Source organism: Mus musculus, chromosome 1, assembly GCF_000001635.26.
Source record: "Mus musculus strain C57BL/6J chromosome 1, GRCm38.p6 C57BL/6J".
NCBI classification, from domain to species: domain Eukaryota; kingdom Metazoa; phylum Chordata; class Mammalia; order Rodentia; family Muridae; genus Mus; species Mus musculus.
The window spans coordinates 25,812,308-25,837,554 of NC_000067.6; the positions used below are offsets into that span (position 1 = coordinate 25,812,308).

At 39.3% G+C, this 25,247-nt stretch overlaps 1 protein-coding gene and 2 long non-coding RNA genes across 4 annotated transcripts in view; 2 read left to right on the forward strand and 1 right to left on the reverse strand.

The window, feature by feature from the left end:
* Nucleotides 1-22,465, reverse strand: part of Adgrb3 (adhesion G protein-coupled receptor B3) — a 767,297-nt gene extending 744,832 nt beyond the window's left edge. The window contains exons 1-2 of one of the 2 annotated variants that reach the window (NM_175642.4): nt 17,155-17,400; nt 13,697-14,468 (exon numbers count right to left, since the gene is read on the reverse strand). In NM_175642.4, coding sequence (NP_783573.4) covers nt 13,697-14,453 — 757 coding nt within the window. In that variant the 5' untranslated portion in view covers nt 14,454-14,468; nt 17,155-17,400. Of the gene's footprint in view, nt 1-13,696; nt 14,469-17,154 lie in introns of both variants that reach the window. The other variant, XM_006495817.4, reaches the window with a different exon arrangement.
* Gm9884 (predicted gene 9884) lies at nt 18,123-19,263 on the forward strand. Its single transcript, NR_169046.1, has 2 exons — nt 18,123-18,734; nt 18,861-19,263. It is a non-coding gene; the product is annotated as a predicted gene 9884 (long non-coding RNA).
* Gm53060 lies at nt 21,183-24,978 on the forward strand. Its single transcript, XR_001779915.2, has 2 exons — nt 21,183-21,272; nt 22,461-24,978. It is a non-coding gene; the product is annotated as a predicted gene, 53060 (long non-coding RNA).
* Nucleotides 24,979-25,247: the final 269 nt, after the last annotated feature.

Sequence of the window (25,247 nt, forward strand, 5' to 3'; positions counted from 1 at the left end):
TGTCTGACCAAATGACAACACTATCTTGTTTGTTTAGTTTTAAAACAAAGACAACCTCGAATAACTTCTAAAACTAAAAGACACTTTGCAAATCAGTATAGAGTCTTCAAAACAGCAAAAACAAATGTGCCATATGATCTAGCTTTAGTATTCCCACATACTTATCCAAAAGGCTCTGACACAACAAATCAGGACGATGCTTGCACACTGAACCATACTGAAGGCAATATGCACAATAGCTATGGTACGGACTCACACTGACTAGCCCTCAGTAGAGAAATGAGCAAAGAAAATGTGGTATGAATACAAAATGTGTTTTAATTCATCTATACAGAAGGAAAATCATGTCATTTTCAAAAATTGGGTGTGACTGAAAAATGATTATATTAAATTAAGTCAGAATAAAAAGGACAAATATTGTCTATTCTTTCATTTGTGGATCCTGTGTCTTATATAGATACATAAAACCTTGCATTCATATGGCATAAAATAAGCCAACCTGCCTATAAGAATAAGGGAACCAACAGGAATATGTAGTGTGGCTGGAAGGGTCGAAATGTTGTACTTGTATGACAATGTCCTTAGGAAGCCACATATAACAAACATACAACCAATAATGGGTGCTTTCTTTAGAAGACAAGATTTTCATAACAGAATGGCTTTAAATAAGGTTGCAAAAATTCTGATAAATAACTAATTGAATTCCCGAGTGACATTGGCCTAAAGTGTGACTACAATTACCTCCAGAGTACAGTGTTATGTTATGTGCAAGTTGGTTCCTTCCCCCAAGACATTGTGCAAAAGCATAGTCATCACACAGATGCCTTGAATTACTGAACACACCAGCGTTAAGCCAAAGCGCCATTGAAAACAAACATAAGTATACCACAGACCTTCTCACCTGACTATTACTGCCATACTAAACAGGTTAAAGTGCAGCACCAAACCCAGCCTGTCCATTGAGCCATTAACATCCACCTTCACTTGATACTTGCCCATCACAAGTTGATCAGGGTTCAAATCAAGGGCTCCTTTCAGGCTTATATGAGAGCCCCTTCACTGTATGCAAGTCTACATGTGGGAAACAAGAGCCCTCATAGCTTATTCCATCACAGAAATGAATGGTGCTACCTCTGCTCACAAGTGATAGAATAGAGTCACTCACATAATCCATGCAAATCTAGTCTAGGAATACAATCCCAATAAATTCCCCAAATGTTCCATGTCTGGAATTATTTGTAGGAGGACAGTAGTGATACACCAAGCATCCATTTGTATCAATGGAATTCCAATACTAATCATTGTTTTGGTTTTTCTTCAGTAACATGTCTTTCATCATAGACATGCACTGTGACCTATGTGCATATTATTGATATATAATTCATATGTAATCAGAGTAAAAAAATAACAGGTGGCTTGATTCTTTGTAGCCGACTAAAAGCTAACCAAAACAATAGGAAAGATAATCAGAATGTATCTACACAATGTAATCTCTTTGCAACTTTTAAATAGACTTTTAGGAGCTGGGGATTCCGATCATCTGATCAAACGCTTGCTACTTAAGCACAAGGCCCAGAGTGTAATTCCCAAACCTGAGGCAAATGTTAAACATGAATGGCAACCCAACTGTAATAATTCCAGTCCTCCAGAGGCTGAAACACGGATCCCTGGAGCAAGCTTCCTAGATACCAACCTAAATTTATGAACTTGTGGGTCAATAGGGACCTTGTTTCAATATGTAAGAAGAAGAATTGAGAAAGATATCTGGAATCAGTCTCTAGCATACACACACACACATACACACATACACACACACACACAATACTTGTGCACTCACATATTGAGAACGTGTATATACAACAAAATAACAAAATGAGAAATTATAACAAAATTGAGGCTTTTGAATATTTAGCACTTAAAGGATTAAAAGTTTCTGAGATGAGTATTCATAATTTTCAAGAGAGATTCCTGTAGCAATCTAATTGTCAGGAGGATGTTTTCTGGAAGTCTTATGAGGAGATGCTCGGAAATCTAGATAAGTAGAAATATTGAGAACCACAGTGTCCTCTCAAGTCTTGACATTGTCAGGTTCCATGATGTAAAGTCAGTGTCACTAGGCAAGTACAAGAAGCAGGTCACAAGAGGCTATTTCTTCTAAAATGAAACAGGGTTCAGAGGTAATCTCATCTCTGGCATAAAAAAGTACCATAGATTCCATACCATAAATTTTGCCAAGCAAACCTAGAAATGACTTGGTGGCCAAATGTTTGATCAAAGTCTATGAAGGCCAATCAGACAGATGACACATGAAGAAATGATAAAACATTGGTGGCATACTCCTCAGTGTGTAAAAATCCTCGTCTGATATATAAAGGATTTCAGGATTGATTGCACAGGGTTGTGTGTTAGTCTCCAACAAATCTGAGTATCATGTTGTGTGAAGACAAGCATTATGGAGGGAAATTAAGAACTGACCTGTGTCCAAAGAATTATGAATTCTTCTACCTGGAGCATAATAAAATCAGAACAGTGGTTCTTACACATTCTACGCAATTGTAATATTGGAGACTGGATTTATTCTTTACAGAAGAAAGTGGATATTACAAAACTTCCCAAATTCTGTCATAAACACACCGAGGTGTTGCAGTAATTTTTCAAGAGCATTTGCTTCTGGGACCGGCACAGAGAGAAGGGAGGGGTTGACTCCCAGTTCTCTAGACCTCCTGACTGCCTCAATTGAAGATCTTGTTGGTTGTTTTGTCTTTAATCTTTCATGTGTTGACTTTGGCTTAGAGAAAAGTAATATTACCAGTGTTTAAGGAGTAAAACCATGTGCGATTGTACATCCTGCCATTTATTTCCTTTTCAAAGCTTCACCAGTTCAGTTATGGAGAATCAACTTTTACTCTATAATATCATTGCTCCATTTTTTTTGTGGTTTCTGTGGTATCATGACAGAGACCAGAGGCCACCACATGGTATATTTATTATGCCTAGAATTCATTTATGCCATTTACAAGCAATTCAACACCAACATGTGGTCACCACAAAATTCCAAAGAAACCACAAAAGGATAAAATGTCACATATTTTTAAAGAGTAGATTTTTTTTTAAACCATACCATAAGCTACTATTTTATAAGCTGCTCGCTGACTGCTTTCCTAAATATATGAAATTAATGCTTATTAAAAATAAGTGTCATAGTACTGTATTAACTTTGTAGGCATTTTTCATTACTTAAGCCATATACACTATTTAGCTTTTAAATTACAAAAACTGAGGCCAGCAAAAAGGACCTGACCACAGGTTGAAAGATCGCTAAGGAAGCTGACCTCTCTGGGAAGCCAAAATAAACTGAAATTCTTCAGTCTGCAGGGCACTAGCAGGTTCTTGAAATCTTGCCAGATTAATGTGGAAAGATTATATAAAGTAAACAGATTTTTGCCCTCCCAAGGTGCCCTCTTTTCCACATGGCCATTATTTTGTGTAGGCAACTTAAAAATATTTTCCCAATCTCCAGTGGATTCTATTTCACACAATTTCATAAAGCTGTATGAATATGTTTACAACACAAAAAATAAATTATTTACCCTTTTTGGTTACTTTCTACATAAAAATAACAGGTAATGGATAGACAAGAATGAAAAGAACAAATATAATATTTCTTATTAAACTTTTAGGAAAAACTTGAAGTTTTACTATCACTTTCGGACATAACAATGAAGCTTAGGAATTATGGGTCTTGCTTTTGCCATGAGACCAATCTGCCAAATAAAACAAATTACCACCACCCGAAACTCTGGTTCTGCTCTATCTATCTTGCCATTTTCTCAATGACATCAGCTTAGGACTAACTTCATCTTCTAGCCATTTCATTTCCTTTTGAAATCTTGGAGCTATTTGACTTTGTTTGCCAATCCCAGCAGTCACTGCAACCTTCAATTTGGGCATGGAGAACCCAAAGGCACCCAAACCAGGAACAAAGAGTACACCCCTCACCTCCCTATTCTCCCCATTCAAAGTGGCTATTCCTCAAGGCACCCACCCACAGGTAACATAGATAGATAAATAAATAAATAAATAAATAAATAGGCAGTCTTTCTTCAAACCACAGATTTCCTAAGATACTAACAACAAATTAAAAGTACTAGATAGATCATTTTAGGACACCTAGACAAACAGACAAAACGAACCTGAGACATGTTCTCTTAAACATAATAAGCTTAGACTCAAAATGATAGAAAAGCTGTATTTAAGTAAGTCATCAAATTTTCTGAATACAGACCAAAACAGAACAGTAATCTAAAAGACAGACCCACGGAATCAGTCACGGCAGTCTTATCATAAATCATACTCTAACCATTGTCCTGACTGGATGTCAAATAGTCTGCATGACCATGCTCTTTCTTGTTAGATGTTACTAGATGCATATTCTGAAAATAGTTGTGTTGATCTGAAACAATCTTTCCATTACATTTTTATGAAAATGAAGATTTTATGAATCGGTCAACGATGAAAGAGTCATACCATCTGGAGAATGTGAGACTTCGATTCTGCTGCTCTGAGAACTGAGAAGCCACTACAACTGTCACCATGTTCCTGAGCATTGCATTTTATCCGGTTACATTCTTGTTTCTTTGACTGATTAAGTAAAAGGCACATAATGCTATGTAGGCTGCACACCATTAGTATAAATAGCATTTACCTTACACAGTCATTGCCCAAGTAAGCAATGCCTGCAGCAAAACCCTGCAAGCTGCCGCTTCGTGCCTAGGAGGTTTAGTGGTATTCTTTATATACATGAAACGCTTATGCCCTTTACTTCTTAAACAAAGAGATTTGAACCTTAAAAATGTATGATGGAAATTAAAGTAGTAATATTTTTAGAGATTCAAGTGGAGAAATTAAATGGATATTTTCCCAAAAATTTATCATATTTTTTTCTTTTAAATTTCCTTAAAGGAAACAATGGGAGAAAATTTCAGGAGGATGTATTTCATCTCATACTTCCGGGCAATAGTTCATCACTGAGGGAAGTCAAGGCAGGACTTGAAGCAGGAAGATGGAGACAGAAGAACTCAAGGAATGTTGTTGACTGATTTGCTACCTATGGTTCGTCTAGTTTGGTTTCTTATGCAACTAGGGTTGCCTGGCTAAAGGTAACATTGGCCAGGGTATGCCAGGCCCTCAGTCAATCATTAATCCCCCCCCTCTCTCTCTCTGTCTCACACACACACACACACACACACACACACACACACACACTCACAAATGTCCTATTGACATGCCCACAGTCCAACCTGATTGAGATAGTCCCTCGGTTTCCTCTTCCCACAACTCTAGTTTGAGCTAAGTTGGGGGACAGGGGATACAAAAGTCATAGCAAACACTTATGATCTAGGAAAAGACTGCTGTTTTTCGGCTGATTTGTAAAGTTCAATTTTGTATGCATTTGTTATTTGGTGAACTTTCTTTACTAACTTAAGATAAATGATTGTTCATTACAACTAGGTAGTTAGCCAAGTTGTTCTCTGAATGGTAGAATGTTTTGACCACATTTTAAAGGGTAAATCAACAGAATCATACAAACATTTTATAATTTTGCTTTAAGAAAACTCCAAAATCTTAAATCAATACTAAAACAATCTATACTTTGCTTTCTTATTGATATGAATACGTAAAAAAAAAAAATAGGGGTTGGGAGGTGCATAGCTCACTGTTCTGTTAACACGGCTCATTCTTCGTTGAAAGAGATTCGACAGACATTTTTTTTTCCTAAATGATTTAAAACAGATATGAAGAGAATCCTTTGGCAATTGAAGAGAACTCTTTTGCGAGGCAAAGGTCCAAATATAATCTTCATTTTGTATAATGCAGCAAAGATTAAAATACTTGGAAACAATTTAACTTAAATGCTTGGTTGCCTATAAGCAAAGATAGCCAAAGGGCAGCGTTCCTGCCCAAGATGAGTCATACACCTCTGGGTTGATCTATTAGAAGTATTAGTCATACTTCCATCAATATAGAAATCTAAAAATGCTGTAATTTCTTCATCTACTTCAAAATGTACTCAAACTCATGAGGCTTAATGGTATTTTATTAAATGCCTTAAATTTATAGACAAATTCAAATCCTTAAATCACAATCTAAAATATTTTCAATTCGCTTTGGTTATTCAGAGAGTAAAACTTTAAAGGGATTTCAAACACCTCAGTTGTTTAAAGAGAATCTTTTAATTGAATGTATAACAATAAAAATTTAAAAGATAACAAAAACAACTAGAAAAATAGAACATACTGATGTTATATATGAAAAAAGAACTCTTCAATAATCAAAACTACCAAAGCTGAAAAGAACAATTTTATTATGAGCAGATGTTTAAGCCTTAACTGAACTATGTCCCAGTGAAAAATTATTTCAACTCTAATGCATAGTTTACTTCTGCACTGTACATGCTAATGGATCACTCATCAAAATGCAGAGCAACTACCCTTGCTATATATTATACATTACACTGCACAGCATCTGTTTGAATTTTGTTTTGGTTTATTCAGAAATTTCAACTAGGTCCACACAGAAAAAAATAAAAAACCTTTCTTAAAATTTCCAGTATACTTCTTTTTACTTTTTTTTGCATTGTTTGTTTGTTTGTTTTCTCTACATGGATACATTCACTAAAATAAGAATTTCACACACACACAACACATTGCAACTTAGAACTTAGACTCCTGATCCAGAAATAAATATTTGTGCATCAGCAAATACACCAAGGAAAGACTGATTCTAAACCAATGGTGTTACTCTTTTAACATACACACATACAGTCAGATACCAACACACAGCCATGAATATACACATCCAAATACAGTCACACAGATACACACACACACACAAACACACACACACACACACACAGAGCAAGATGGCAGCTGATGCTCCAGACACAGCCTGCCTAACATTTTAGGTAGTATCACTTTGCCTAGTTTATCCTCTACATCTTTCTAGGAAGAAGAAACAGAGAAGAGTGTGAGTTCGGCTCTCCTAAGGAAAAGTAAAAACAAAGGCAGCAACAGTAATGAAAACATCAACTACTGGGCAAATTCAGTTGACCCTGGGGGCCAATTTATCTTGGACTTAAGTTTTCATGCCCATATTATTATGCACAATTATAAGAATATTTTATTAATTGCATTATAAGAACACTTTACAAGAGTGATAAATCTCTGAACTATATGTGTTTTAGTGGAGAAAAATAAAGTAAAACTGTTTTTAACCACCAAATGGAAAAATACTAACACTTATTGACATTCTAATATAACTTGAGAAGTGCGTTAAGTACTGCCAGGCACAATCTCACTAAATCCAGCTCCATTATCATAGGTAGAATTTCTGGTTTATTGATGACTCAGACTTAGTTTCTTATCAAGGTTACTGAGTCATTCTATAGACTCAGGTCCATACATACCAAACTACTGCTTTCTGTTCAGTGAAGTGACATACCTAGAACAATTAACATATCTTTGTTATTGGATGAAGAAAATATATCTCGGATATATGAAATGAGAACATTGGTAAACTCAATTAAGAGGTTTTCATACACATTGACAAAAACTAAACTGTGCAATCATTAATCTCATTACTTATTTTTATACTCAGTAAATTTTTTTAATATCTTGAGCAATAAGCATTACCAAGTCTTATGAATCTAGGAAGAAATAAATAATACAGAGTGAAATCAATTTATGTCAAAGGACAGATCCAATGATAGCTTCATGTTCTTTTGGATTCATAATCTGAGAGCCCAGAGCATGCTATTTTATAAAAGAGAAGTATGTTTGTGTGTGTGTGTATGTGTGTGTGTGTGTGTGTGTGTGTGTGTGTATGTGTGTGTGTGTGTGTGTGTGATTATTTGGGGGAGGTTCATGTGCTCATGCATATGATGGCCATCCTCAGATTTTACTCATCAAGCTAGCTACCATCTTTTATAATTTTCCACACAGCATCTCTCATTAGCATGCAGCTCACCAGGTAGGCTGGGGATCCTTTGATATCCACTTCCATGGTTCTTGATTTATGAAGCAGCCTACCAAAGCTGCCCTTGGATTAGGATTCTTTGAATAACTTCAGGTCTTCTATGACAACCATTTTACTGACTAAGCTATCTCCTAAGCCAGGAAAAAGTTTATTATTTTTAGTGACTCTAATTCTTGACTCAAGAGCCAGTTGGCTTCTCCAGGCAACACATACCAGGGTACCTCTAAAGGAAACTGTATTTCACAAAATAGCCATCTTGCAAAATGAATAACAATTGAGTCCCCTTAAACTCGGAAACAAGAGTAAATGAAAGGATTCATGGAGCCCAAAGGTTAGTGAAGCCAAGTGCCTACTTCTGATTGGAGGGTCTCTAAGGTTAGTAGATTATCTGTGGCACTCACAAAGACCAACTAAACCGCACACTGCCTGCCTCCTGTGAGCATCCATAACACCCAGGCACACTTCACCTGAGTTTCAAGTCTCTTAATAAGATGAAGCAATTACTGACAAAATCACATTGCTAGAGTTTTTGTTTGTAAGCATTGCATATGCGAAGTTTTTCCTATATGAACAAATGTCTAAAATTGAAAAAAGGGGAGAAAAAAAAATCAACATTTTGTTTGACTAGGCCTTCACTTTTGGTAATATTCTGCCACTACAAATATGTATAGTTGCTAGCCAAAAGTTACTACACAAAAGCAAACAGGCTTTTTGCATGAGCTTGGAAGGATTTGGGAAATATTCGGACTGCACAGGGGGTAGAAGAGAAAAACATGGAGATGTGAGCAGAGAAAAGTACCAAGTTCATTATCATTATCATCATCATCATCATCATGGTCACTTTCTAGACCAGTGTCTCTCAACATTCCTAATACTGAAAACTTCAATATGATTTCCCATGTTGTAGTGACCCCCAACCGTAAAACTACTTTTGTTGCTACATCATAACCGTAATTTTGCTATTGTTATGAATTGTAATATAAATATCTGTGTTTTTGGGTGGTCTTTGAAGAATCATGTGATAGGGTCATTAACCCCTCAAACCACTGTTCTAGATGGTCATATTTATCAAGTTGCATGTATACGCTGTATCTTCTTATGAAGAAGGTACATTCATATTTCCAAAAAATATGGTGAAATAATACTAAACACCTATACTCTTGATGTTTTCTTTTTTCAGAACATTATTAGAGCACATCGGAGATAGGTCTCTGACATCAACAGTGCATTAATAAAATTGGAAACCTTTCAGATGGTATGTACCTTCTCCCAGAAGGGAGAGTAAGCTGTGTCTGTTTCCCCAGGCGATCCACCAATTGTCTTTAGACTACAATCAATACATTAATATATTTCCTTTTTAGAAATTTATACTTTTATTCTCTTAATGTTCATTTCAACCCGTAGTCAACTGAAATCCTGTTAAGATTGGGCTACAATGTCAAAATTCCAGACCATTTATTTAACCCAAAATCTGGAAGAGAAGAAGGAAATATGGATGGAGAAATCAGTGTTTTCAAGGAGCTGCAGAAAACAGCAAGAGACACAGCAAATCTCATTGCCTGTTTCCTCAAGGAAAAATGAATGTGCCATATCACCTCATGACGAAGATGCAATGAGAGCACTTAGGTTCACAAGGGAGTCAAGAGCCAAGGGGAATAAGAAGGAAGAAATAATGCAACAGCAAAAAGAGCAGGAGAAGAAATATTTAGAATGCCAGAAATGAAAATCCCTCAAGATTATAAGTATACACATGTGTGCGCGCACACACACACACACACACACTATCACCTAGAGTTTACACAGTCACACAGTGAATCTTTCCTTGGGAGCCAGAGTATTCAGGATTAGCATACCAGGCTTGAAAGACAAATGAGTGAGTGTGTACACATTTCCTGGAATCTATACAGGGATCCTGATTTCCCTTCACATAAGGAGAGCCATTGATATTAGCAGCATACAAAGGTTCCTTTAAGAATCAGTATAGGACTTGGACATTCTGCTCTGAAATTCTTCTGCCCAAACTGTTTCAATACTGTCAGTATAAATGACTCAGTATAAAAGTATGCCAGTATAAAAGAGCTCATGCTAAAATGCCCATTCTAACTATATAGTCCAGGGTCATTTTCACTAACAAAGAATGTTACTGAAAATGTAAAACAATGTGAAAATGATTTTCCAAGAACTACTGCTCTGTTCCCAAAATTCCATTGAAAAATTAGGTGAATACCACTGTTAAGTGTCATTAAATATGTATGTATGTATGTATGTATGTATGTATGTATGTGTATATATATATACATACATATATATGTGTGTGTACATATGTCTTTATATATTTATATTTATTTATATACTATATAATTAAATATCTAAGTTATAGTCATTCATTTAAATATATGTATTTAAATATATTTTATACATGGGTAAATATATATATATATATATGTATAAATGCATGTGTGTCCATGATATATATACAAAAGCAAATATTATACAAACTCTCAAATTATTGTGTTTAAGAGTCACTCTTTAAAATTAGTTTTTATGATTTAAAAATAAATAAATAAATAAATAAAGAAAGAAATAAATAAACCAAGATGAATGACAGGCAACTTTCTGTGAGCAGATGTCACCCCCAACTCTGTCAGAGACAACTTTAATAAGAAGGCTCTTTCTTAAATACACTCAGGCGAGATTTGCTAATGGAGCACATTGCTTGGCTTCATAGTCTGTAAACGCTGATATCACTAGAAAGAGCCATGATTTTTCCATGTTAATGAGGAACATTTTAGTATAAATCATCTCTTGGAGTAGACTTCCACTGTAGAGAACCTACTCTTTGTGCTAACTCTGTGTTTGTAACTACCGTGGGCACATGTAGGATAGTCAGCATTTGGAACACCTTTGTCACAAACATCAGTACCATACAAAACCATCTGCAGTCTTGTCTACTAAACTGGAAGAGTCTGCTGACAAATCCCTGTCATTTCTGTGACATAATCCAGGTAGCCCTGCTCAAGAGAATGCTTAGTCACTCCCTACACAGTGAATGAATGGAATGGAAGTTCAAAACTGCTGTGGCGTTGTATTAATTCTCTCTACATCTCCATCAGAGTTGAAGAGTTTTCCATAGAAAATATGATCATCAAATTATACAAATGCAGGTGAAAATTTTAATCTTCATTATTATGAAATAGAATCAGAAGTAATGGCATAAAATGAAGAACCCCTGACGTCAATGTAAGCAGCAATTCAGTATATAATTATTAACCTCATCATTCTTAACATAATATTTTGTGTGAAATATAAAATATTTAAGATTTAATATACTTTGCAAAATGGTACAAAATTAAGAGTCTACATTTTCACATTCTTTTCCACCTATGCATCCTAAACAAAAAGATCTTCTTTGAATGAGATAAGGAAGGATATCATACATATTTTATGAGAATTACTTAAAAATGCACTACCTACAACCTGTCAGGAGGAACTACATTTTCTCGCCTTTCTAACTCACTCCAGCATCTAGACTATTAAAAAGCCCAAATTCAGACAACAAAGAATATAGCTGTGTGATTTTATTGATACAGAATGAAAATCTTCCCTACTATGTAAACTTAGGAGTTTGGCTCCCTTAACATTATAACATTTCAAGATGAGCATGTATTTGCCTACGCAAGACTTTCCTTCTCATTTTTACAGCTGATTAACAACAAGAAATATGTCTTTTGCCGAATGCTTTACAAATACAATGCCTACAACCCACGCATGTGCAAATCAAATGTGCGTCTCAGGCAGCTTCTATGCATCCCATGCTCGCCACCAGCAAACATCCCTGAAAAGCACGCATGATGAGCTCACAACTTCCCGCCTGTCACTTGCCTTTGAATCGGGGCTGCAAAACTAGATCTGATCTACTTTTTGATCTGATCAGGAGTCAGGTTGATTATCAAATTGGAACCACTGGAGAAATACATTTACAATCGTCCTTTAGAGGACGAAAAAGCTGAGCTTCTGATGGTAACGTCTTCTATTTTTTTTTTTTCTCCAGCCAGCTTGTGGCATCACAGTTTCCGTGTGTATTGTAGTTCTTATTCCAGGGGACACTAATGAGTTTTAAATGGTGTTAAATACCATCCCTGCAGTTGTAAGTGCTTCACTGGGATTTTTACTAGAGAAAAGAACTCCTGTAATTTAAAACTACTTTGTTTTCTTCAGTCACAGCTGTTGGTGAAAACACTGACCTGTGGAGGCTTCAGCCTCTTCCTGGCTGCCATTGCCCTCCACTTATTCTGTAACTTTTTTTCCCCTGGTGGTATTGCTCTTCCATACTTCCCATCCCCCTAATTTCAGCCAGCAGAGAAACAGCATTAAGCTGTCGAGGCTCCTCTGCCCATCCCCACCCCCTTTCCTCTTGCTGGCTCCACTTTCCTACAAAGCCTTGGCTACCATTAAAGAAAATTCTCCAACAACGTGTCAATTTTATATTGGCCACAAAGGCAACTTCTGTTGGGGGAGGGAGAGGAAAGAGGGACTGGAGCTTGGCTGTCCCTTTTCACAGACTGGGATCTTTGTGGAGATCAGAAAACATTTCCTGCATAAGAAATCAACACACTCTCCGGTTGCGGGGCTAGGGGACAAGCAAGAATATGTACTGGCTCTGTCCTCTAACAAATGGAGCATAGCTATTAACCTCCCAAGCAAAAGTCATTTTTCTCAAAATGTGCCATGCTTTCTTGCATGATTAAAAATATTCCACAATCTCAAATCTCCTGCTAGCTCCCTCTCTGAGGATGGGAAAAATCTAAGTCACTGATAGTTGGGAGTCTTCCTTTGCATTTCCATTGTACTGCTTTTTTCCCCCAATTATCTCATTTCTGAGACATCCCCCCCCCAGCACTCCCCCCCCCCCGCATGTTATCAGCAAAGGGAAAAGAAAGCAGCAAGGAAAGACTTGCAGGAGGGAACTCATAAAATGTGGATGCGCTTTTACTTCCCACCAAGCCCTCCCTTCTGCTGGTGACTTCAGAGGCAGAAAAGCCAGGGACTCTGGCTTCCAACCTCTTTTTCTTAGCCAGCCAAGGAGTGTGCACGGGGATTTACTGTACAAAATACTCTACACAAAAGTAAAGACCTGGGAGAAATTGGTCTCTCATAACTGCAGTGACAGGCAGTCACTGAGTCTATAAAGGGTTTCTGTTGTGTGCTTCCTGGAGTCAGGAAGAGAGAGGATAAGGCCCAGGAGAAAGAAAGAGGAAAGCATTTTCTGAACGTGGTCAGAAAGAAGTCTGCCTTTCCACTTTACATTTGGATCATATGTAGATTTCCTGACCTGGAGCCTGAATAAAAGCACACTTTTTCCTCCTTACCAACCCCCAACACAACTGAGGTCTCATTTCTATCTCTCTCTTCCCTTGAATACTCTACCCATACTTCTGTAGCACATTGCTAAGCAACCCATCTCCTCTGCTTGCCTCTAAAGTCATGAAGGCTGAAGCTCACTTTAGAGCCATGCAACAGAGAAGACCACATATTCAAGTCACTTCAAAGTTGACAGGATAAAGGAGCAAAGAGTAGGCTGAAGTAGTGAACCAGAAAGGGTTACTTCCATGCAAACCCTCCCCAGCCCCAGCCCCCACTCCCCCTGCCTCTGAGCACTTACCTTCTTTGGGTGGTCTCTTGGCCTCCCTGGTCAGATTGCAGACTTGAGTAGTTTGCAGCTCCTGAGTCAGGCAACCCTCCGTCTGCTCATTCAGGGGTAACACGACGTTATTTAACAGAACCAGGGACTGGTCATCTATTCCCCACTCTCCCAAGTGCTGGGGGCACGTGCATTTTGTGTACATAATTCCACAAGACTCGGTTCTCCCATTTTCGGATTTTAAGCAGCTTTCCAACCAAGTGCATAAGACATGGCAACCAAACTGGCTCGGGCTCACCTTGTTCAGTACCAAAAACTCAAAAAAAGATTTCTGATCCTCTTCGACTTTTTTCTGTAATCCTGGGAAATCAGTTGGAAATACCCGGCGTATCTGAATGAAATTTTTATCGTACTGTAGAAAAACAAAAGCATTCTTGGAACTGCAAAGTTGCATTATGGAATGGTTCTTTCTCAAAAGATCCTTTATTTTTTCATGGGAAAAATGATCAAACTGATAAGCCAGAAGGGAAAAGTTAGAGCAGCTAAGGTCCTTTTTGGAAAATTTCAGGTAAATGCTATATTTGGTTGGATCTGGATTTTCCAGTGTCCAGGTGCAGTTTGTAAAGTTTTTGGGAAACATTTCACTTACAGAATAGGATCCATAAATGACTCCCTTCACCAAAGTGGAACACCAGAAGTCTTGGGCAGCATTAAATCCAAACATAACCAGGAGATAGGTGGAAAATATATAAATCAGCAGGTTACGAACAGCCTTCATCCTATGTCATTTGGCCTGTAAGAATGGCAAAGGAAGTGAGACGCAAGCAGACGACCACAGGCATTGAAAAAACAAAACCCTTTCAATATTTCTGCCAGCTGTTTTCAAGAATTCCGTTTTTAAAAAAAAAGCCCTTTTTAAAAAAGAAGGGCAGGTGATTTTTATTTTATAACGCCAGGAAATTATCAGTTGCTGTGTGAAGAGCGCCCTCACGTGGTTGGTAGTGATGGACAAGTTCTCACCGTTCAATTTAAAAATAACATTTAATAGATTATTAATAGTTATGTCCTAATTCATCCACCAGGATTTCCTGCACATCCATTATCATTCTATCAAGTGAAGTGGGAAAGCATGGTGTTTTGTTCTGTTTTGTTTTGGAGTAGCAATAACCTGCATGTTAATTGCTGAGGTACTGACTTAAACTCCAGAACCTTCCCTCTCCCTCAGTCTTCTGCCTGCAGTAAACAGCAACACACGAAATCTAACCTGATAATCTGGAAGCAGCTGTCATCGCATTATTCCTTTCCTGTGGACTGTGAGAAGTAATCGTGGTAAATTACAGCCACAGCTTTAAAAGCAAAGACGATCATTCCTTCCAGATGGAATATCATCTCCCCAATGCCCCTACTTGCCTTTGCAGGGGCCACTGTGTGAACTGGTGAGACATTCCTGTGCAAAAAAAAAAAACCACTTGGGAATTCGTGGGGACGCGTCAGATTTTGAAGGAATCATCTGGGAGAGGGCATAGATGGGTAGATGGACCGGAAAGACCTGATGCTCGGCATCACCACTAAGTGTGAGATTCCAGGCAGTCATTTCATAGGCCGTGCCCTCCTGGGATGCATAAAGTGGATCGCTGTATTAGTATCTGTATCCAAAGGCAGTGTTGGGGGTGGGGGACCCCAGAACTGCAGCCACTGAGCTTGCCTAGGCTATGTTTCTCCAAATTATGGTGGTTTTAGTAAGAGTCATAGCTTATAAATTGGGATTTACACATAGTGCATGAAAAATCCTAGCATTGTGTTTGCTCCCTGGCCGACTTCAGTGGCCGAATTCCTGCCTTTCTAACAAGTGTTCCAGGTTGTTCTTCTTACATTGATTTTTGCCCCAGCTTTGCACAACCAAAGCATCCTTGATTATATTTACCTCTATAACTTATTAATCCCAATATAACTTAATTTTTTTCATCTTTAACCTTTAGAAAGTTATTCCTCAGAATGAATGACAATGCTTTTTGTTTTTGTTGTTGCTGTTCAGCCCTTAAGCTGATAAAAGTGATATCAAGTTCATTTTAAAAGGCTTTAAACTGAAGTCTCCTCCACCATTCTATACACAGAGACAGACAGACAGACAGACATAGAGACTGTTAAGAGTTTTCATGCCTTCTCTGTCTGGTCTTTGAACTAAAGCATACAACCTTCTTCTTTGCCATTGCATAACACAGCAACACATGCACTCCCAATCCAGTGACCAAAGTCCCTGAACAGATCTGCATTTCACAGAGTATGATTCAAACACTATGTCTTGACAGAGGCCAAAACAGCCCCAACTGTAAATCTCTACACAACAGCAGTTTAAAATAAACCCAGAGCTGATAGGACTATCAGAATAGCGTTTTCTCTTCCAAACACACAGCTCACTGAGTAATGCCTTTTCCAGTTGAAAATAAGTAAATAAATAAATAAATAAAGGTAATGATATTTTAGAGGTTACGTGTGTTTAAAAAAAATGGGAACAGTCTCGTGTGTGTGTGTGTGTGTGTGTGTGTGTGTGTGCACGCTGTAGCACTTTGCAGGCAATGCAGGTCTGCGCAGTGTTCTTCAGGATAGAGTGTAGGCGTTGAAAGCCGATGTGACAGTAAGTGTCTAAATTAGGAATTCCAACCATGAAAGGGGGCTTCATTTTATAATCAGGAACTCAAAAGGAGGTCGTATTTCTTTTCCTTATTAAAAAAAAAATCGGTATTTCTGCTTCCATTTATTTGGCAGTGGATGTCTGCAATAGTGTGCTTATCAGTGATTAGAAGAGAAGGGAAGAGCTGATTTCACATCTCTCTTCCACCCTTCATGTAACGCTCTTTATTTTTAACCATTCTTGGGGTACGAAGTCTTGTTTGTTTCTATATAATAAGAAATATGAATCATTGAACTGCCCCCACCCCCACTGCAGGCCCTGTTCAAACAACCGTATATCTGTCTAAGGAAAAATAAGGGCCAGAGGTTGCCTAAGGGATGGTCACTGAGGGCTCCAGAATGTTGTATTTATTTATTTATTTATTTGGCTCTTTCTGAGAGGCAAACCAGCACTGAGTTTAGCTATTCTCAAACTGATCTTCTGGGTGACACTTTAGTTTAGCCGAACATAGACGGCGCCATCACTCCACTGATTTTTTCCCCCAACAGAAGACCCAATCCTACTCTATCCTAACTTCCTTTTAACCTACCCCCCTCCGCCCCCGCTAAAATTACCTCAATCACGCACGAGTTGCTAGATTTTCTGGGTCTCTCTCCCTATTCCTTCCCATCCAGCACACCTCTTCAAAAACAGACTTCTCTTAACTTTTCAACTGCGGCGTTTTAGTAAGCTCAGAATCTTGCCATCCGCCAGCAACAGCCTTGACTTCCATCCCCCCAAACTGAGCCCAAGTCTCTCCGGGCGACCCCCCAGAAGACAGAGGTGACCCTTAGGCCCCTTTCCTTACCTTCCACTCCGAAAGCTCCGGGAGGCTCTTGATCTAAGACACCAGAACAGGCACACGTCCCAACAACAGTGATGGAGAGACTCCCCTTCGGTCCCAATCACCGTTGCCCATTTTTCCCCCCGGTTCAGCTTCAAATATTAAGATTTATGATTGGAAAAAAAATAATGCATGCAAACGAAAGGCAGAGGGAAAAAAAGGAAAAAAAAATAATAGGGGGGGGGGCGGTGGTATCCAGCGGCCAGAGCCTTGCGCCTTATCCAAGTGAATGAAGCCTTCAAAGGAGAGGCGGGGAGAGGCCCCCTGAAGGGAGACTCCACAGAAACACCAAACAGAAAAATGGAAGTGGATAAAGAGCGCAGATGTGTTTTCCCAAACCCACCCCCCCGCAACAAACGGATTGGCCAAGAAGCCAAAAAAGCGCTGAGAAGTGGCCGGCGGCGCTGGCTGGGGCGGCGTGTTGGGCGGTGGGCTGGTGGCAGGAGTGCTCCCGGCCGGTGGCGAGGCTGGAGCAGGAGCCGTTTGCTTGCTTGGTGCGCCCTCCTCCCCGGCCCTCCTCCCTGCCAGGTACTGATGGACGGAGCGCGGCTGAGGAGCTGGGGGTAAAATCCTGGGCTGGCGACGTCGGGAAGCTGTTTGAATGCCGGGCGAGGAGGGAGGCGCGCGAGGGCACGAGATAGTAAAGCTGTGTGGCGGGCGTGCGCGCCGGCGCGCGGCGCTCGCTCTCCCCGGGCTGCGCGCGAAGGGGGCCCGCGCGTTCCTCGGCGCGCACCCGCCGCTGGGCAACCCTCCCGCGCGCGTGCTCGTGGGTGCGCGCGTCCCCGGCGGAGCGCTGCGCCCGGACCAGAGTCCGGCCTCCCCCGCGGCGGGCGAGCTGGCGGGCGGGCGAGCGGGCGAGCGGGCGAGCGGGCGGGAGGGAGGACGGGCGCGGGAGCGAGGCGGGCGGGCGGGCGGGCGGGCGCGGGCTCCTCGGGGCTCTAGCCGAGCCCGCGCCCTGCTACTCAAACCCAAACACGTCTGGAAAACCGATCTTTTCTGCGCCTGGGAGGTTTTCGCATCCTCAGTTCCCACCGCTGAGGCTGGTCGCCACCAAGTGTAGGAGAAAGTCCCCAGGAGGAGAGGCAGGGGGGCGCGGAGACGGGAAGGCGACATGGAGGGGTAGGAAGTAAACGCTGGACTCGATCATCTGTCTGCTGCCATTCAGAGCGGACCTGCCGCAGCGGGAGAGCTGTCATTTCAGCACCGGGATTTAGCCTTGATCCAGTCTGCAGCTGAGGGGCCACAACTCAGCTCCCACTGCTCTTTGCCTCAGGCTGGAGGCTGGAACTATAGTTGTTCAGTTTTTTTGTTTTGTTTTGTTTTGTTTTTTGTTTTTAAAATCACAGCCAGACTGCAATTAACAGCTTATTTGTTCTGTCACGAAAGAGGCTTTGCCAGGACCACTGAGCAGGCTACCGAGGTCAGGCGTCCTGAGCTGCTCTCAGCATGGCGTTGGGACAATAGTGCGGGTTCTAAACTTTTGATTCGTTCTGGCTTCTTAATGCATTTATTCCTTGTCAAGTTTCCCCTCGTAGGAAGTTCGGGTAAGTGATGGGAAGAAATGAAGAAAAGCTACCTTTGTTGTCCGTTGAGAAGGGGGATAAGGAAGATAAATTTCTACACGACTCCACCGTTTTATTTACTTATTGTTTATTTTGCCTCTTGTACAGACGTCTGAAGATGCATCAGATAGACTTCACATGCACATGCAGGTCACTCGCCAGCTAGTTTGGTCTCTACTTGTGTACGCGGTTGGTGGTTTGCAAAACAAGTGTTTGAATAGTGTGCTTATGTGGTGGGAGGAGACATAATGGGTAATGCATTTGGGCAGAGTCCTCCTAAGGGTGAGTTGCCTGAGCAGCAGGTGAAGTTGAATGAAGCAATTTTCCATCATTTGCTCTACTCCCTCATTTGCATTTTTTGTTCCTCTTCTTGTTCCTCTCCCCTGGGGCAATTGCATAGCCAAGAACAGGATTTTCAAAGGAAGGCTATCATGAAAACAGGAAGGTACTGATGATCTTTTATGTACCAGAATTGTTTGAAATATTAAAATTGGCTCTTTGGCTCCTTGCATCTTACTGCATATTAATAGAATGACCCTCTTCAAGGCTTTTCTCTTTTAGGACAAGCATTGAAGTAACAACCGGTAAGGGAAACAGTTAATCACTTTCCAGCAGGCTTCAACAATGTTCCCAGGAACAAATCACCAGGGAAAGCAGCCTGGGTGGCATTTTGGTTTTGTGTCATTTCTGGTTCATTACAATGCTTTTATTCATTTAGGGGAATGTGAAAAGAAAATGCTCTCATATGTCAAATGCAAAATCCCAAACGCTGTGTATATAGTGAGCATATTTTCTTATTTAAAAAAGACTATTCTGCAGTATAAAAGAGGAAAATATTTCATTTATTTCAACTTTTGGGGTGAAAGTGGTCATAATATTTGCAAGACATTTGGGTAAATCTGTTATTTCACCCGGGGGGGGGGGGGAGTCGCAGTAAATGTGCCATAAAATGGAGAATAAGAAAATACTTTGTGTGGCTTGTACATACAGATAAAATAATGTAAGGATAGTTATAATTCTCACACAGTAGTGTCTTCTCACATTATCATTTAGCAGTGTGATCTTGATGTTTCTTAGAAATCTCTAAAGTCACAGCAGCGTGGAGTAAGAAAAACAGCCTAGGGGGACAATTTTAAAAGGCTTAATCCTTAATGGAAAGGAACACTCTTTTTCAGAATCATTTTAATTCAAGTAGGATGCAGGGCTGGGTCAGAAAGGAAAGCCACTCTTAATAAAGCGCTTCACCCTTCACACTGTTTCCCATAACCTTCATAAACTGCAGGCTACTGAGCTGGCCTGATGATGATCCTGCTGAGGTATATTTATAGCAGATGATTTGTAGATGATAAATATGCCAAGCAAGACACTTGGCTACAGTAACCCGGGGCTCATCTGACTTCCTGGGGGCGGAGGGGTGTCACAATCAAGAATAACAAGAGGGACTATATAAGGAGAAACTGGTCTCTAAGCCCTGACGACACAGTCCAAAGCCAACCCAAGAAGGCATCACATTGTTTTCTGCCTGCATGGAGTTCCGTGGGAAAGCTTTGCTGTCATTGACTCAATAACAAAAGGCAAACCAGTGTACACCGTGAGCTCTGTGTCTTCAGATTACAATTACCAACTTTTACTATCTAGTTCATGTGGGTCTATGTATATCCTTGTATGTATCCCACATTTCCCACATATGCCTGTTATACATGCATATATGTGTCTATATATGTGTATACACTGTTTCCTAATCTGCATACACAAGTGAATACACACACACACACATAGTAAACACTTCATTTGATCATGTTTGTAATGTTACATTAATGCATTTATCTGTGACACGTAGAGTATTTCACACCAAAACTATCAAATTAATTGTAAAACTAGATTTTTTTCCATATCCTTGTTGACTTTCAAAAGGAATATCAAGAATTCAGTACTAACACGTTCAAATCTAAACTACTGTTTTATAGCATCACCATAATTCAACTTGGTCAGGGTTATTGAAAGTTGAATATCTTCACAATATGTCTCCTATAATTTACCTGTTCTATTAAGGTCACTCCAAGAAAATGTTTCCATGACTAGTGTTTTTACTTCACCTTTTCCCCTAACTTTAAACTTTCTACATTGGAAAATAAGCCCATTCTCCTATATTATCACTTATAATCCTGTGTCTTCTGCAAAGTTATCATCGAATAATAATAAGAGGATTCTAGAATGTGTGTAGCCTATTTCAGAAGATGTTTTAAGGTACTTTTATTTATTTACTTTTATTTATTTATTTTCTTTTATTTATTTATTTGTGTATTGCATGTATGTCTGTGCACCACAGGCATACAGGAGTCCTCAGAGCTCAGAAGAGACATCAAATCCCCTAGAACTGGCGTTACACATGTTCATACGTTGCCAAGTGAATGGTGGGAACCAAACCTGGACCCCTCATGGGATCAGCTAGTGCTCTTAACCTTGGAGTCACAATGTTACAAAAAGCTTTTGCTTGGCCTTTCTCACATACTCTTTTAGGTAATACTATATTTCCACATTCTATATTTTGTAACTTACCATTATTAGTAAGATTTTTAAAAGCATACATTATATATAGTTTGTTCTTTGTTCATTCCACACTTTCTTTTTTAAGTAATTAGTGTCTTTGATGATGCATGCACAAGATTTGGAAACAAATCCTATTCCTCTACCTTCTCTTCCTCCTCTGTTTCCTTCTCTTATCTAGTATCTTCAGAGATACAAACTCTAAACATGGTTTGCTGAAATCAACATTTGTTTAAATAATCAAATAATCAAATGTTAAAATATTACAAGTTTCCATGGCTTGCTAAAAATTAATATGTTTACCACAAACTGACCAATTTACCTCTCCTCCTCATTAGTTTTCTTAAATTAATTTTTTCTTAAATAGAAAGTATCTCAGTAGCCAAGCAAGAGTCAGTCTCAATATCAATATTGGTCCATTTCTTCTCTGACATTCCTGAAAAGAAAGACCAGGATGAAGCAATGAAAGTAATAGGAGTTAGGGGGGCAGGAGATGCAACAAGATACCTCTCCTGTTAGCTCAGCAAAACCTCATCCAACCAGGTGTTAGGACCAACTGGAGTTTAATTAGCCCACTGGTTCCTTGAATTATTTGTCAGTTTTATAAGTGTTTCCATTATAATGACACAAGAAGCTTCAATCACTGGTAGTCATTGCCTGTCAATTTCTAGTCTCACTCATTGCATTCAGGCTACACTTATTGTCACATAGATGTATTGCAGGAGTAACTTGGAAAATAGGGACCCTAAAAGCTCAGAATACACATTTTCAGTGATTTGTGAACTTACCCCAAAATTATTCTGTCAGTTACTCTTCTGTTTCTGTTTTACCTTTTGCTTGGTTTGGTTTGTTTCAGTATGGTTTGGTATAAAGTTATTGCAATTATGACATTATCTTTCTTCATCTATGCAAGTTGAATTTGCTACAAGTAAGATGTTTTATTTTAACCATGAATTGGGCATTCATCATTTACCTGTTACTCTACATGAAGCTGTGGCCTCTTTAGGAAAGGGAATGGACGAGTGCTGTTTTTGTAATATTTTCTTTTATAGGAAAGGGAATGGACGAGTGCTGTTTTTGTAATACTTTCTAAGTAAAGAAATGTGTGTGTGTCATTTAAGTTTTCCTAGTGAGAGGTGAACAAAGAGCTGTTCTTTCCAGACAAAGCACCGATGACAGAAAACATAAAGCTTCCACCAAGTCAAACCTTGTGGACCAACGTATTTTACTAGGGTGATGTGGAAAAGAGGAGACTTCCCACCAGAAGTGACTCAAAAACATGCCAGGAAGCTCATGCCTTAAGCAAGCTGATCACCTAACTAAGTGCTGAATCTTCAGGGACCTCCTGTGGAAGTCTGCCCTCCCCTGCACCTGCTTATTTCTTTAAGCAGCAGGAGGAAGGATTTTGTCAACCTGTACTTTTCCTCCTTTCTTGAAAGCAATTGCAGAATAAGAGTTATTGCATCACATGCAATAATTACTCAGGTATTATAGACAAGAAATAAGCAAGGGCAGAGACAGAACAATATTGATAGTAACCTAGATTTTATATGTGTGTGTGTGTGTGTGTGTGTGTGTGTGTGTGTGTGTGTGTTTGTCTACAGCCAACAATGTTTAACACAGTGGAAGAAAAGGCTTAGTTTCTATTTACAGTATATGTATAACAATAATTACAATAACTAATGTATTTTCAATAAATAAGACATTCTGAAAGAATACAAATGTCAGTTTATAGTCTCTGATAATAACTCGTTGTAAATTTTAATATGCAGATATCCTTTAGGAAAAGCAAGACGGTTCAGCAGGCAAAGCCTTTGTCACTCAAATCTGATAACTAAGCATTCATCCCCAGAGGCCACTTAGTAGAAAGAGAAAACTGACTCCCAAAAGTTGTCATCTAATCTCTACATACGCACCTGATTGGTGTCTGTACACACATGCACACAAATAGCCACACACACACACACACACACACACACACACACATACATGTACATGAGAAACTTTACAATGTGAGCAATAATATATCATGATCTGAGTAAGGAATGTAAATTCAGCATGCCCTTCCAAAATACCCTAACATCTGCTTTTGACGTCCGACTTTTCCCTTAGTAACGTTTGTCTCCCTGAACAGTTTTACTTCTACTTTCATAACGCTTAAATGATTTTATGTTTTTCTATTTCTCAAATGGATTTAATACACTTAATATGATTTCCCAAGTTGCATCCATTTTCCTACAAGTGGGACTATTTTCTTCTTTATGGCTGCTAGAATTTTTCGTTATGCAAGTATAATACACTTTCCTTATCTACTCCGTTGTTATTGGACACCACAGCTGGCCCCACAATTTTGGTGTTGTGAATAGCACTGTAAATGAACATTAATGTGCAAGGATCTCTCTGATATGGTAACGAGTTCTTTGAGTTAATACTCAGAAGTGATGAGTGGGAGACAGATGCAGGACATTATTCCTGTTGTTGCTGTTTCTTGTAATTTAATCTTGAGAGTGCGCTACACGAATTTCCACAGCTGTTTTACATCAATGCAAGAAGCGTGCACATTTTCCCACTTTTCTGCATCTTTGCCTGCATTGACAGTAGTACTGTGATATCAAAACCAACATACAACCCACAAATAAAACTATAGAGTGGCCACACCAGGCTGGTACTGAGATCAGTGTCTTGCTCAGCCATCAACAAAGAAGGTTCCTCTTGAATGAGAACTAACCCTGAGACCCACAAGTAAATAATACACAAAGAGTGAGAGATTTTGGAACACTCAGTCCTAAATGGAATGCTTTCATCAGGCCCCTCACCTGAGGGTTCAGAGAGTTATGCTGAAAAGAAAGCAGAAAGACTGTAAGAGCCAGAGGGGATGGATGACTCTAACGAAGCATTGTCTTCCAGACACAACAGGAATGTTCTGTAACTGAACTCACAGAGACCATGGCAGCAGGTACAAGCCTGAACAGTTGCATGCCAGATGTGGACTCAGTGCTAACAGTGGGAAGTAGACATGGACTTGCATCCCTAACTAAGAAGCTATTTTTAAATGACCATCCTTTTGCATAGGTAAAGAGTTGTTATTTTTCCAATAGAGCCTCACCACTTGTAGCAACTGTATTTAATAGAGGTCCCCCACACAACAATAGATGACCAAGAATACCAACACAAAACAAACTTAGACTGGCTGGTTTTGTGTGTTAATGTGACACAAGCAAGAGACATCAAAGGAGGAGAGAGCCTCAGCTGAGGAAAAGCCTCCATGAGATCCAGGTGTAGGGCATGTTCTCAATAAGTGATCAATGGATTGAGCCCAGCCCATTGTGGGTTGTTCCATCCCTTGGCTGGTAGTCCTGGGTTCTATGGGAAGCAAACCAATAACCAGCACCCTTCTGTGGCCTCTGCATCAGCTCCTGTCTCTAGAATCCTGCCCTGTTTGAGTTCCTGTCCTGAGCTCCTTTAGTGATGAGCAGCAATGTGGAAATGTAAGCCAAATACACCCTTTCCTCCCTAACTTGCCTTTTGGTCATGGCCTTTAGTCATAGCAATAGAAATCCTCACTGAGCAGAACTCAGTTATTTTGTAAAATTTTTCTCTCATTTCTTTATTTGCGTATTTTGTTTTTGTCTTACTGGTCTTTTACTGGTGTATTAAAGTTTCTGACATTGAGATTTTATGAGGTTTGCTCTCTCTCTCTGTGTGTGTGTATGTGTGTGTGTGTTTGTGTGCATGTGTGATTCTAACTGGTGTGATTTTTATTATTGTTGCTTGTCTTTTTGCTTTATAAAGATAGAGGGAGGAAAAAAAAAGACATGGAAGAAGTGAATAACCTGGAAATAATTGGAGGATAGAAAACCATGATCATAATATACTATATGAAAGTGTTTCTTGTTGTTATTGTTGCAATTAAGAAAAAATGATAGGTTGATGGGGTATAGAAAAAAA